The sequence below is a fragment of the Coffea arabica genome, chromosome 4c (genome assembly GCF_036785885.1).
Source record: "Coffea arabica cultivar ET-39 chromosome 4c, Coffea Arabica ET-39 HiFi, whole genome shotgun sequence".
In the NCBI taxonomy this organism is placed as follows: Eukaryota; Viridiplantae; Streptophyta; class Magnoliopsida; order Gentianales; family Rubiaceae; genus Coffea; species Coffea arabica.
Genome location: NC_092316.1, coordinates 30986792 through 30998839, shown reverse-complemented (window position 1 = coordinate 30998839; position 12048 = coordinate 30986792). Strand labels below are relative to the sequence as shown.

Genomic DNA, 12048 nt, shown 5'->3' with positions numbered 1-12048 from the left:
AATAGTATTAGATTGTTTTCTTTTGAAGACCTTAAGTTGTATTATAACGGACGGTTGTAGTACATATTCTTTTGGATTGTATTAAGCTAGAAAGCTAACTAATTGTAAGTATGGAATATTTTGGAGTACTTAAATTATATTGTAAAAATATTTGAAGTATTTCGAGCTTTTGAATTATAGATTGTAGTGAGTCCCGATGAGAGTTGGGCAGGCGTTCCGCGGATGCTCTAAGGCTCACCCTAAGGAGAAGTGGGGGCGTCACTTACTCCTTGCACCCTTCTCTGCTTGAGGAAGCATGAAAAAACTTAGAGCAATCACCATGGCGTAACCATTTAACTCGAGACTTTTGCTTGCAAAATTGCTCTTCAATTGCCAATACATGTCTAAGCTGTGCATGAGTCCTATTAAGTTCCACCTGGGCATTGACTAAGGTATCATTTTCCAGCCTTGCTTCTGCTTTAAGAACTGAAGCCTCCGCCTCACGAGAAGCGTCAAAGATATTCCCAAAAGTTTGCTCTTGAATGGCCCTTCTAGCAAATAGCAGTTTGGAGCAATAAAGGGGAATACACAAGTTTAAACAATAAGAAAGCAATAAATAAAAACTAAGACCAAAAACCACAAGCCACCTTAATATATATATGATGAAACTAACTATAAGTATTCATTTATTCTTCTGTATAAGATTACAGCTTTATCCCTCTATACAACCATATATATATTTACTATATTCATGTATTGATGAATATAAAAACAAATCTACATTAGTGTAGATGCATGGTTGTATAAAGAGAGACCCACGGACACAAAGCTATAAATGCAGATATATACACACACACATAAACAAACACACATACCACACACACACACATATATATAATGTAACATATAAACGAAATAATCAATATTTATACCATAAATATGCGTTCCTAACTACATATAGATAATTTCTATCAAAGATGCATTAAAAAACACAGAGAATGGTGGAAAACTGTAAAAAAAAAAAGAAAAAAAGCAGAAAGGATCATGTTATAGCAGCCAAGAAATTAATTATCTCTATTTATTGCATGTAAAACATCTGTATAGCAAATTAGAAAACCATCTTCAAGTAATGAAAACCACTGTCAAAGATGCATTAAACAGCAGACAAAATGATGCAAAAGTGTAAAAAAAAAAAGGAAGGATGATCTTGCAGTAGGCAAGAAAATCAACTCTCTCTATTTATTGCATGCAAAAGACCTGCATAGCAAAACAAAAGCCATCTTGACTAATGAAAATTGAGGGAAAATTTTTAAAAAAAAAACAAAGCTAACTAGATTCAAATGAATGTTAGGTAAATTCTACGTATATGGAGTTGAATGCAGCAAGCAAAGAAAGCAAGTAGGCTTTCGGAAGCCAAGAAGAAGTATAATATGTATATATGTATACAAATAGATGTATAGTGGCAACCATGTGCACGTCTTGTCCAAATGTTATATGTATTCTTATACAAAATGCGGATCAAAGTCAATAGGATCATAATGGAACTGTAAACATGCTAACTGGCAAAATGAACAATCAGATATGTGAATTGCCTTAAAATGAACAATACACCTTTAGTTCTAAAAAGGCTATACCAAGTAAGGCTATAAAAAGGCTATTTTTGAGTTTTATAAAAAGGCTATTTGAAGTCAAACTCTAAAAAGGCTATGACAATATGTATAAATAATAGCCTTTATCAATAACAAGTTATTAAATCACTATAAAAACAATCTATTTAATAAATATAAATACCTATTAGACACTTGTGAAAGCATCCTCTAGGAAATAATTTTTTCCAAAGATAAACTAATTAGGGAAATTTATTATATCTAACAAATATTCATTGGACACTTGTTAAAACATGTTGTAGAACATGAATTTTCAAAAAGATAAAACTAATTAATGAAACTAAATAAATGTGAAAAGTATCCAAACAGTTTTAAAACCAATATTATCCATCAAATGCTTAAATCATATTAATTTTAAAAAAATAATACAGGTCACATCAATTTTACTATATCTATTTATAAATAAATCAATCCAATATATCGCTTTTCTATCCACAATTCCAACTCCATTATTATACACAACATTCTGACCATACGTTATTAAATAAATCTCATAGTACCCTAATACAATCAATAATGGACACCCTGTGGAAGTTGCGGGTACAAAGTCTAGTATATCTTAAAGTATCAAAGGGGAAGCTATAGGAGATTTGCTGCAATTTCACTGTTATTTGGCGATTTCTCAGGAGCTTTTTCATCTTTTTGTGCTTTGGTCTTCAGTGGGTATTTGGTGTTTGTGGCTGTTGTTGTAAGGATGCAATCGAGTGGAGTCGAGGTCCATACTCGATCTTGACTTGACTCGCAGGAAGGATACTTCAACTCGAGCGAGTATGTGAGGACCCGAAAATTATTTTATATTTTATTTTACTTCTTTGAATGCATTTCCTTTATTTTAATTCTAGATATTTTTTATAAGTGAATCAAGTTTTTAAATCATTTTGCTTTTATATGTTAGTTCATATTAAGTTCAAAGTGCATTATAGAAGTAGGACTCATTAATATGGTATTGGCAATAAATTTTTTAAGATTAAAAGGAGTTTTGTACAAAAAAGATATTATTTTATAAGTTGCTAATGGATACTTAAATGTTGGCTAGATATTATAGACTTTGGAAGACAAAGTGATGAGGATTAACCATAGTGAGCCAAGTGTCGCACAAGCCATGGCTCGTTGACTTTGACTAAGACTTTTCTTAACCTTTCATTAACAAAAAATTTGGCCCAAATCCTATTATCTTTCCTCCCTCTTTGGCCAACTTTTTGAGCAAAGAAAAAGAGAGAAAACTCAACTTTCAACCACCAAATCTTGCTTGAATCTTCAGTTTTAACCTTTAATCTTGCACTCTACTCCACAAAAGGTGACATCTAAGGAGGATTAAGGGTTTTGGTGGAGTGATTTGGGAGAAAGAAGCACTTGATTTCCATTTCTTCTTAGGGTATTAAGGTAACTATATCAAGAATCTCTCTTTTCTATTAATACTTGTATAAGAGTGGATTTAAGGCTTGGTTTTGGTAGTTTTCATGAGAAATTTCATGGTTTGAGTGGTGATTCAAAAATTTCAGCTTTGTTGGTGAAATTTCAGCTTTGATGTGATGCTTTGAGCTTTGCCATTAGAATTTTCAAGCTTTTACTGTGAGAACTCGCAAAATTTACTTATTTTAAATTCCTACTTCTAGCTTATTTAAATATTTATTTGGCCATTTACACCAAATATTTTATTTCAACATTTTATTACTCAATTACATAGAATAATAGCTCACATGTAATTTAAAAGTGACTTATTCCAAAGTTTAATTTTTGAAAGCTCGTTAAGTGAGAATAGTGAATACGCGTTTACAGTCAATAATCGATTCGAGAATACAATAAACTTGATAATTAGAAACTTGTACATTAGTCTTGAAATAGGTATTTTTATGTTTAAATGGTCAAGTGTTAGTCAGCTATACTATCATTATAAGAATTTCTTGAAAATTCCATTTTATCGCGCGCAAATTGGGAGTACACGTTTTTACGCGCGCGATTTAATTGAGAGACCTTACACCATTATTTTTAGACCATTAAGAGTGAATAATAATAGTATGAATAGAAGTGCATTAGAAGTTTAGTGCTCAAGTGAAACAAACTCGAGAGGAATCGAGTACGAAACACGTGCGTACGCGCACGGGGAGAGAGTTGACTTTTGAACTAATTTGAGCCACACATTTTAGCTTCATTTTGATCAAACTCTCCCTCTCTCTTCACTCCAAGACAGCCGGCCATCAAGGAGGGAAAGGAACCAAAGAGCTCTTCAATTTCCTACTTCATTTCTTGCTCAAACCAACTCAAATTCACATTACACTTTGCTAACAACTTGGAGATCACCACAAGCTAGGAAAAGAGTTTCATCTCATGGTTTTTCTCAGCTTCAAGAGGCCGAAATTTTCTGCTTTGTTCATCAAGGAAGGTAAACAGCGATCAACTACCAAAATCTTAGTTTATGGAAGTTATATTACACCCATGAGCTCTTGGATTCTCATGGGTAGGTTTAAATCGTTAGAAATTTGGTGTGTGGGCTCTATGAACTCTCACTATCGCTTGATGGACTGATTTAATGAGTTTTGATGTTATTAATGTTGGATTGGGTTAAATACCAAAAACCCCCATGTGGTTTGCCTAATGTTCACTTTACCTCCCTATGGTTTGGAAACCTACAATTTGACTCCTTGTCGTTTCAACTAAAGTAAAAGTCTAACGGAAAACATCTAAACTAACGTCTGAAAGGAAAATGTCAAAATTGCCCCTCTATAAGGGTTTTGCGTTAAGTACCAAAAACCCCCCTGTGGTTTGTTAAATGTACACTTTACCTCCCTATGGTTTGAAAATATACAATTTAACTCCCTGTCGTTTCACCTAAAGTGAAAATCTAACAGAAATTCCGTTAAATACACTTTAGTTGAAATGACAGGGAGTCAAATTGTAGGTTTCCAAACCATAGGGAGGTAAAGTGAACATTAGGCAAACCACAGGGGGATTTTTGGTATTTAACCCATGTTGGATTAGTGCTTAATTTAGTAGAAATAAGTGATATTGTGGATGGAAACTCAAAGGAAGTGAAGAAGGGAATTTTTTCGTTTCTGCCCCTGTCAATGCCGTGACCCTTAGAGCATTTTTTTTGAGGTTCAATTGACATTTTTATGATGTATCTATGTTGTGTGGGCTGTCTGGAAGGTTTCCACAAAAAATTACGTGATTTGGTTGGCCAAATGTTGCGATTTCGAAAGTTCATCAAAACTGGAATTTTTCCCGTATTGCTCTGGCAGTGATTTTCAACCAGCTATAACCTTTTGCTCCAACGTTGGAATCGAGTGCCATTTGCAGCACTGGAAACTAGACATTTCCAGTTTTCCAATGGTATCAAATGCATGTCCTGATTTCACCTGAGTGATCCGTACCAACCTTGTAAAGTTATCTGTCCTGTTTCTCATTTTATTGGAAGCTCTATTTTAAGCAGCAAGTTGATGCTCGAATATGAGCTAGTTGTGGATAGATTTTCAAAATGATTTTTTCTGAGAAATTGTAGATTTATGAATCTAGTTCTCAACGCCACTAACCACGCTCAATTCCAAGTTGAATTTAGTGATTTGTGGCCGAAGTTCGAAACTGACTCAGGGATTGAAAACCCTCTTTTTGGCTAGTTGATGCCTTAACCTTGATTGGGACTTGTTGTTTCGAAATTTTGGAGTTAATCACCTACCAAACACATCTTGGATGGTTCTTAGACATTGTCTACATAAATGAACCATATTTGGGATGTTTTCATTGGCCAAAGGTTTGAACAAAAAGAGAAAACTAGAGGTGCAAGGCAGATTTGCCTTGACAACTTGTCAGACTTCAATGATTTTGTTAACCGACTTTTCGTACGTATTTTTCTATGAAAGTTTACAGAGAAATAGCCCTTATATGGTAGTGTAATACTGCTAATTTTGGTACCATTTCGAGTCCATTTCGATATTCAATCAAAGTCCCAAAGTGCATGATTTAAACCTGGAAAATCTTCGTCCAAAGAGGAAATTCAGCAACTTTGAGCCACCATATCTTAGTGCTCAAAACTCTGATTCTTGTTCTGCTTATTTTACTTTAAACTTTGATTGCAACTCTAATGGGGTTGCAAATTTCAGAGGCTAGTTCGTATTGTGTTCCAAAATTGGCCAAAAACCAACCCCAAAACTGTCTTGATAGCCAAAACAGCAACTTGAAGCCAAAATTCGAATATCTTCCATCTAGAATCATGGAAAAGTGTCTTCTAGGAACTTTTAGTACTTTGGAAGTAGTTTCCAACGGTACCAAGGTTTCTAATTTTAGACATACGAAGAGTGAGATACGATTTTTCAAATATTGAACCTCAAATTTGAGATTTTCAAACTTGACGGGAATTGAGTTTTTGAAACTCTTCCCTATCCTTCTATATTAATTGACCATTTTGGACTTGTCTTCATGAAGGAATCAGTTTTTCCTTGTGTTAATAAACACTAATTTTGAACCTTGAATTTTGAGCAAGTAAAGCCCCATTCCATGGTATTTTCTAGATTGTACAAGTGTACAATCCCTCTCTTGATAAGAAAGGATTTTCAAGCGATAGTGTGTAATAGATAACTATTATTTGCTCAGGTGCTCAAGGAGACCTTCACGAGGATCTCGAAGGGAACACCTAAAGGCTTGTTTACGCACTCACTCTCTTATTTTGATTGGTGAGTGTCAAGTGCATGAATTTGTTACTAAGTGGTTAACTGTTTCTTATCCATTATGTGAATTTGAAATTTTGAGGCGAGTGTGTACTTTACCGCACTTGTTCTCTTTCGAACGAAATTATATTCGTATTTTGCTATGTGAATTCATATTCGACTTGTGCATAGTTATATGGATGTGATTCGTATTGGTGATTCCTATTTGGAATCATCGATTTGAGCATTACTCATCTACTTATATTCATATTCATATTCGTATTCGTATCCGTATTCGGGGGACGCCCAAACTCGTTGGTTAACTTTGCGAATCGAGCCAGCATGGGCTTGGTCGATAAGCTTAGCAAACCATGAGATATTCGTAAAGCATGATCTATTGGAGAGATCTTGCTCGGCATACTCGCATAGTACTACCATGATATACTCGAGTATTATCAAAATTTTAATGAGCGGGCCCGGTAAGGGGGTGTAACGGTGACGAGATTCGAAGAAAAGTGGTGTATCTATGGACTTGCTACTTATGTGGTTGACAGAGTGTCAACATGAGATGTGATCAAAACTTGGACACGACTACGTGGAATTTAACTCCTGAGAGTTACTGTATCCTTGAATTGTTACTGTTTATTTTTCCTATTCGAAGTATGGATTATTCGAACTTGATTGCTTTACTTGCAATGTAATTGTTGTTGCTATTTGGATTATGTGTTTGCATGTGTGTTTCTTAGCCTCGCTGAGTATTGGCTCATCCCATTAGTTTGTTTTCTTAACAGGAACCCGATTGGAAGGAGTTAAACAAATGCCAATTTGAGACACTTTTGTATTAGTGTTTTAATTGTAATCAACTAGACACTTTTGGATGTTGTATATTTTGGGAAAAAATGATTGTAAATTTGAAATTGTGATGTAAGACTGGATATTTATGTATAGTAATGATTTCGTACCTTTAGTCCAACTTTCATTGTCAGTATTAGACTAGGTTTGAATTGGAATTGTCTCGAGTCCTGGCAAGAGTTGGGCAGGTGTCCCGCGGATACCCTTGGGTTCGCCCTTGGGAGAAGTGGGGGCGTCACAGTTGGTATCAGAGCTTAGGTTTCAGATCTTTGTAATGTATCCTAGGCTTGAAGTTTAGGATGCCGGACTGTGGGACTGGTTTGAAAGTTAAGTGACAACTTATTGGGATAAAAAAAAAATCATCAGAGCCGCTTCGCTTGGTATCTGCTCAGGGTGAGTTTGGGCCAAACGGTGTTATGGTTCTTATCATATGAATGAGTAAAGGCTTAAGTACTCTTTTAGAGTATAAATTGTGAATCATGAATGTGATAGATATAAATCTTTTATCGTAATATTTGGGAAGACTAGATATGTATGTTGGGTAGGAATCTCAAATATGGTGATTTACTCTTGGGACTGGTCAGCTCGAGATGTGAATTATCTTATTTTGGATTCTTGTACCCGAATGCTTAAGAGTTGAGGGCAATGTTAAGAACTTGAGGTCTCCATTTGCGGGGAAAAGAACGAATCGATATTTCACGTGAATAGTTACAGGAAACCAATAGTCGTTTGGTTAAGATGGCACAATAATTAAGAAAGAGAGGTAGAGAAAGATTAATGGATGGTCCTATGTAACTTAATAGAATCCTAATGCTTGATATGAGTCAAAAATGAACGAGAAGATTAGACCTACTAGTGTTATAAAGGATTGACTTAGTTAGGGGTGATGCTAGTGCCAAGATCATGGCATTTTTGTTTAACTATGTGGCCTACTTTTGAGGCGCTTGACTTTACTTTAGTCATGTATGACAAAATCCTTTTGTAGTACTTGTATGCTATATTTTTGTAATACCCCCTGACTTGCTAATTGTATGAACTTTAAAGTGTAAATACATGTTAATTATTGTTATTTCTGATGTTTTCAAGATCAGCTCTTGTTTTAAGAAATTTCTTGCGTGATCACTTTTATTTCTTGTATTAGGCACCACTAGAACTATGGATGGATGAAGGAGTGGACGAGATCGTGGGCGAGGGTCTAGGCAAACCCAACCTCAAGGGGATGATCAGGGATCGGCAACTGGGCCGACATAGGGACAAGAAAATTTAGAGGGTAATCAAGTGGCTACTGCCATTAATGGGATGACTGATATCCTTGAGCGGTTAGCCGAGAGACAGGGTCCAAGACCACTTAACCAACCTGAGGGCCAGGATAGAGGAAAAGATAGGGCTTTGGAGAGGTTCTTGAAGTTTAACCTACCTAAGTTCACCGGAGAGCCAGACCCCGATGCAGCTGAGAACTGGCTAGAGAGAATGACTAATATATTCATTGCTTTAAACTATACTGAAGATAGGCGAGTAAATTTTGCTACTTTCCAATTTAAGAGAGTGGCACGTGCCTGGTGGGACTTGATAAGGGGGAAATGGGAAAGGGTGCAGACCCCTTGGACTTGGGAAAACTTCACGAGCGAATTTAATGAGAAATTTCTCCCACCCTTGGTCCAAGAGAAAAGGAAAGATGAATTCATAAAGTTGAGGCAAGGAAGTTCTAGTGTAGCTGAATATGAAGGGAAATTTATTAAACTTTCTAAGTATGCCCCAGAATTGGTGACTAATGAACAAAAGAGGATAAGGCGCTTTGTACAAGGACTTAATGTGGAGATTCAGGAGGGATTAGCAGCAGTCCAAATCTCTATGTTCACTAAAGTCTTAGGAAAAGCGCAGAGAGTCGAGAGTGCCAGGTTGCAAGTTAAAGACTTTTATGCTAAATAAAGAGGCACTCCTAGTAACCCTTCTGGATAGGCAAATAAGGGTGCCCCACCTTTTTAAAAGGGAAAAGGAACAGGTTGAGTGGAGATATCTATCACACCAAAAGGAACTCAATTAAGAGGAGACCGCAATGGACGAGGTCAATCGAGAGGGACACCTCCAAGTGGTCAATCTGTGGCTCCCCAAGTTGTTTGTGGTTATTGTGGCAAGCCCAACCATACGGAGAGTGATTGTTTTAGGGAACAAGGGAAGTGTTTGTATTGTGGTAGTACCGAGCACTACATATCGAAATGCCCAACTGTACCAAAAGAAGGAGGTAGTACCCAAAGGCCTGAAAAGTTAGCCGCTAAGCAGTCTAGTGCTAGAGGAAGTCGATCTAAAGGACCAGTTAGGGTTTATGCATTAGGCTATCACCGGGTTTCCAATTCTGCTACGGTCGTTGAAGGTATGGTTCTTGCTTTTCATTGTCTATCTGAGGTTCTAAGTGGCCCTAGTACAATTCACACTTTTACAAAATCTTAGATTCATAAGATATAATCAAAGTTTAACTACAATTTAGGTGGATAGAAATTGTGAACTATGGGTTAGCGATTGTAAGTTACTGATTGATCCGATAGGCGCGACTATTAAGGGGTATGATGCTATCCTAAGTGTGAATTTCGAGGACGAAATTCTCTTAAGAGGGAGAGGATGTGAGGACTCGCAAAATTTACTTATTTTAAATTCCTAATTCTAGCTTATTTAAATATTTATTTGGCCATTTACACCAAATATTTTATTTCAACTTTTTATTACTCAATTACATAGAATAATAGTTCACATGTATTTTAAAAGTGACTCGTTCCAAAGTTTAATTTTTGAAAGTTCGTTAAGTGAGAATAGTGAATACGCGTTTGGAGTCAATAATCGATTCGAGGATACAATAAGATTGGAAAATTGGAGACTTGTACATTAATCTTGAAATAAGTATTGTTATGTTTAAGTACTCAAGTGTTAGTTAGCTATACTATCGTTATAAGAATTTCTTGCAATTTTCACGTTATCGCACGCAAATTGGGAGTACGCGTTTTTACGCGCGCGATTTAATTGAGGGACCTTAGACCATTATTTTTAGACCATTAAGAGTGAATAATAATAGTATGAATAGAAGTGCATTAGAAGTTTAGTGCACAAGTGAAACAAACTCGAGAGGAATCGAGCACGAAACGCGCGCGCGCGCGCGTGCGCGCATAGGGAGAGAGTTGACTTTTGAACTAATTTCAGCCACACAATTTAGCTTCTCTTGGAAGCTTCATTTTGATCAAACTCTCCCTCTCTCTTCACTCCAAGACAGCTGGCCATCAAGGAGGGAAAGGAACCAGAGAGCTCTTCAATTTCCTACTTCATTTCTTGCTCAAACCAACTCAAATTCACACTACACTTTGCTAACCACTTGGAGATCACTTCAAGCTAGGAAAAGAGTTTCATCTCACAAATTTTTTTTCGCTTCAAGATGCCGAAATTTTCTGCTTTGTTCATCAAGGAAGGTAAACAACGATCAACTACCAAAATCTTAGTTTATGGAAGTTATATTACACCCGTGAGCTCTTGGATTCTTTTGGGTAGCTTTAAATTTTTAGAAATTTGGTGCGTGGGCTCTATGAACTGTCACTATGGCTTGATGGACTAATTTAATGAGTTTTGATATTATTAATGTTGGATTAGTGATTAATTTAGTAGAAATAAGTGATATTCTGCCCCTATCAATGTCGTGACCCTTAGAGCATTTTCCTTTGAGGTTCAATTGACTTTTTTATGATGTATATATGTTGTGTGGGCTGTGTGGAAGGTTTCCACAAAATATTACGTGATTTGGTTGGCCAAATGTTGTGATTTCGAAAGTTCATCAAAATTGAAATTTTTCCCGTATTACTCTAGCAGTGTTTTTCAACCAGCTATAACTTTTTGCTTCATTACCGAATCAAGTTCTGCTTGCGGCAATGGAAACTAGACATTCCCAGTTTTCTAACGATATAAAATGTATGTCCTCATTCCACTAGAGTGATCCGTACCAACCTTGTAAAATTAATTGTCCTGTTTCTCATTTTACTGGAAGGTCCGTTTTCAGCTGCGAGTTGATGCTCGAATATGAGCTAGTTGTGGACAGATTTTCAGAATGATTTCTTCTAAGGAATTGTAGATTTATGAATCTAGTTCTCAACGCCACCAATCACGCTCAATTCGAGTGAGTTGCATGAGTTGCGGAATTGAGTGGAATTGAGTGAGTTGCGGCTGAAGTTCAAAACTGACTCAGGGATTGAAAACCCTTTTTTGGCTAGTTGATGCCTTAACCTTGATTGGTACTTGTTGTTTCGAAATTTTGGAGTTAATCACTTACCAAACACATCTTGGATGTTTCGTAGACATTTTCTACATAAATGAACCATATTTGGGATATTTTCATTGGCCAAAGGTTTGAAAAAAAAAAGAAAACTAGAGGTGCAAGGCAGATGTACCTTGGAAACTTGTGGGATTTTAATGATTTTGTTAACCGACTTTTCGTATGTATTTTTCTATGAAAGGTTACAGAGGAATAGCCCTTATATGGTAGTATAATACTGCTAATTTTGGTACTATTTCAAGTCCATTTCGATATTCAATCAAAGTCCCAAACTTTGTGATTTAAACCTGGAAAATCTTCGTTCAAAGAGGAAATTCAGCAACTTTGAGCCACCATATCTTAGTGCTCAATACTCCGATTCTTGTTCCACTTGTTTTGCTTTAAACTTTGATTGTAACTCTAATCGAGTTCGAAATTTTAGGAGCTAGTTCGTATTGTGTGAATTTTACCGAATTTCCAAAATTGGCCAAAACCAACCCCGAAACTGTCTTGATAGCCAAAACAGCAACTTGAAGCCAAAATTCAAATATCTTTCAATCGGAATCATGGAAAAGTGTCTTCTAGGAACTTTTAGTACTTTGGAAGTAGTTTCCAACGGTACCAA

At 36.1% G+C, this 12048-nt stretch overlaps 1 protein-coding gene across 1 annotated transcript; it reads left to right on the top strand.

Annotated features, from left to right (window-relative positions):
- Window positions 1–8437: 8437 nt before the first annotated feature.
- On the top strand, window positions 8438–9067 carry LOC113739130 (uncharacterized). The gene has a single exon (XM_027266374.1). It carries the CDS (start codon window positions 8438–8440, stop codon window positions 9065–9067), a length of 630 nt encoding a protein of 209 aa, XP_027122175.1.
- The last annotated feature ends 2981 nt before the right edge of the window (window positions 9068–12048 follow it).

Coding starts and splice junctions, on each gene's coding strand:
- LOC113739130 (XM_027266374.1), top strand. CDS start 8,438: ATGACTGATATCCTTGAGCGGTTAGCCGAGAGACAGGGTCCAAGACCA.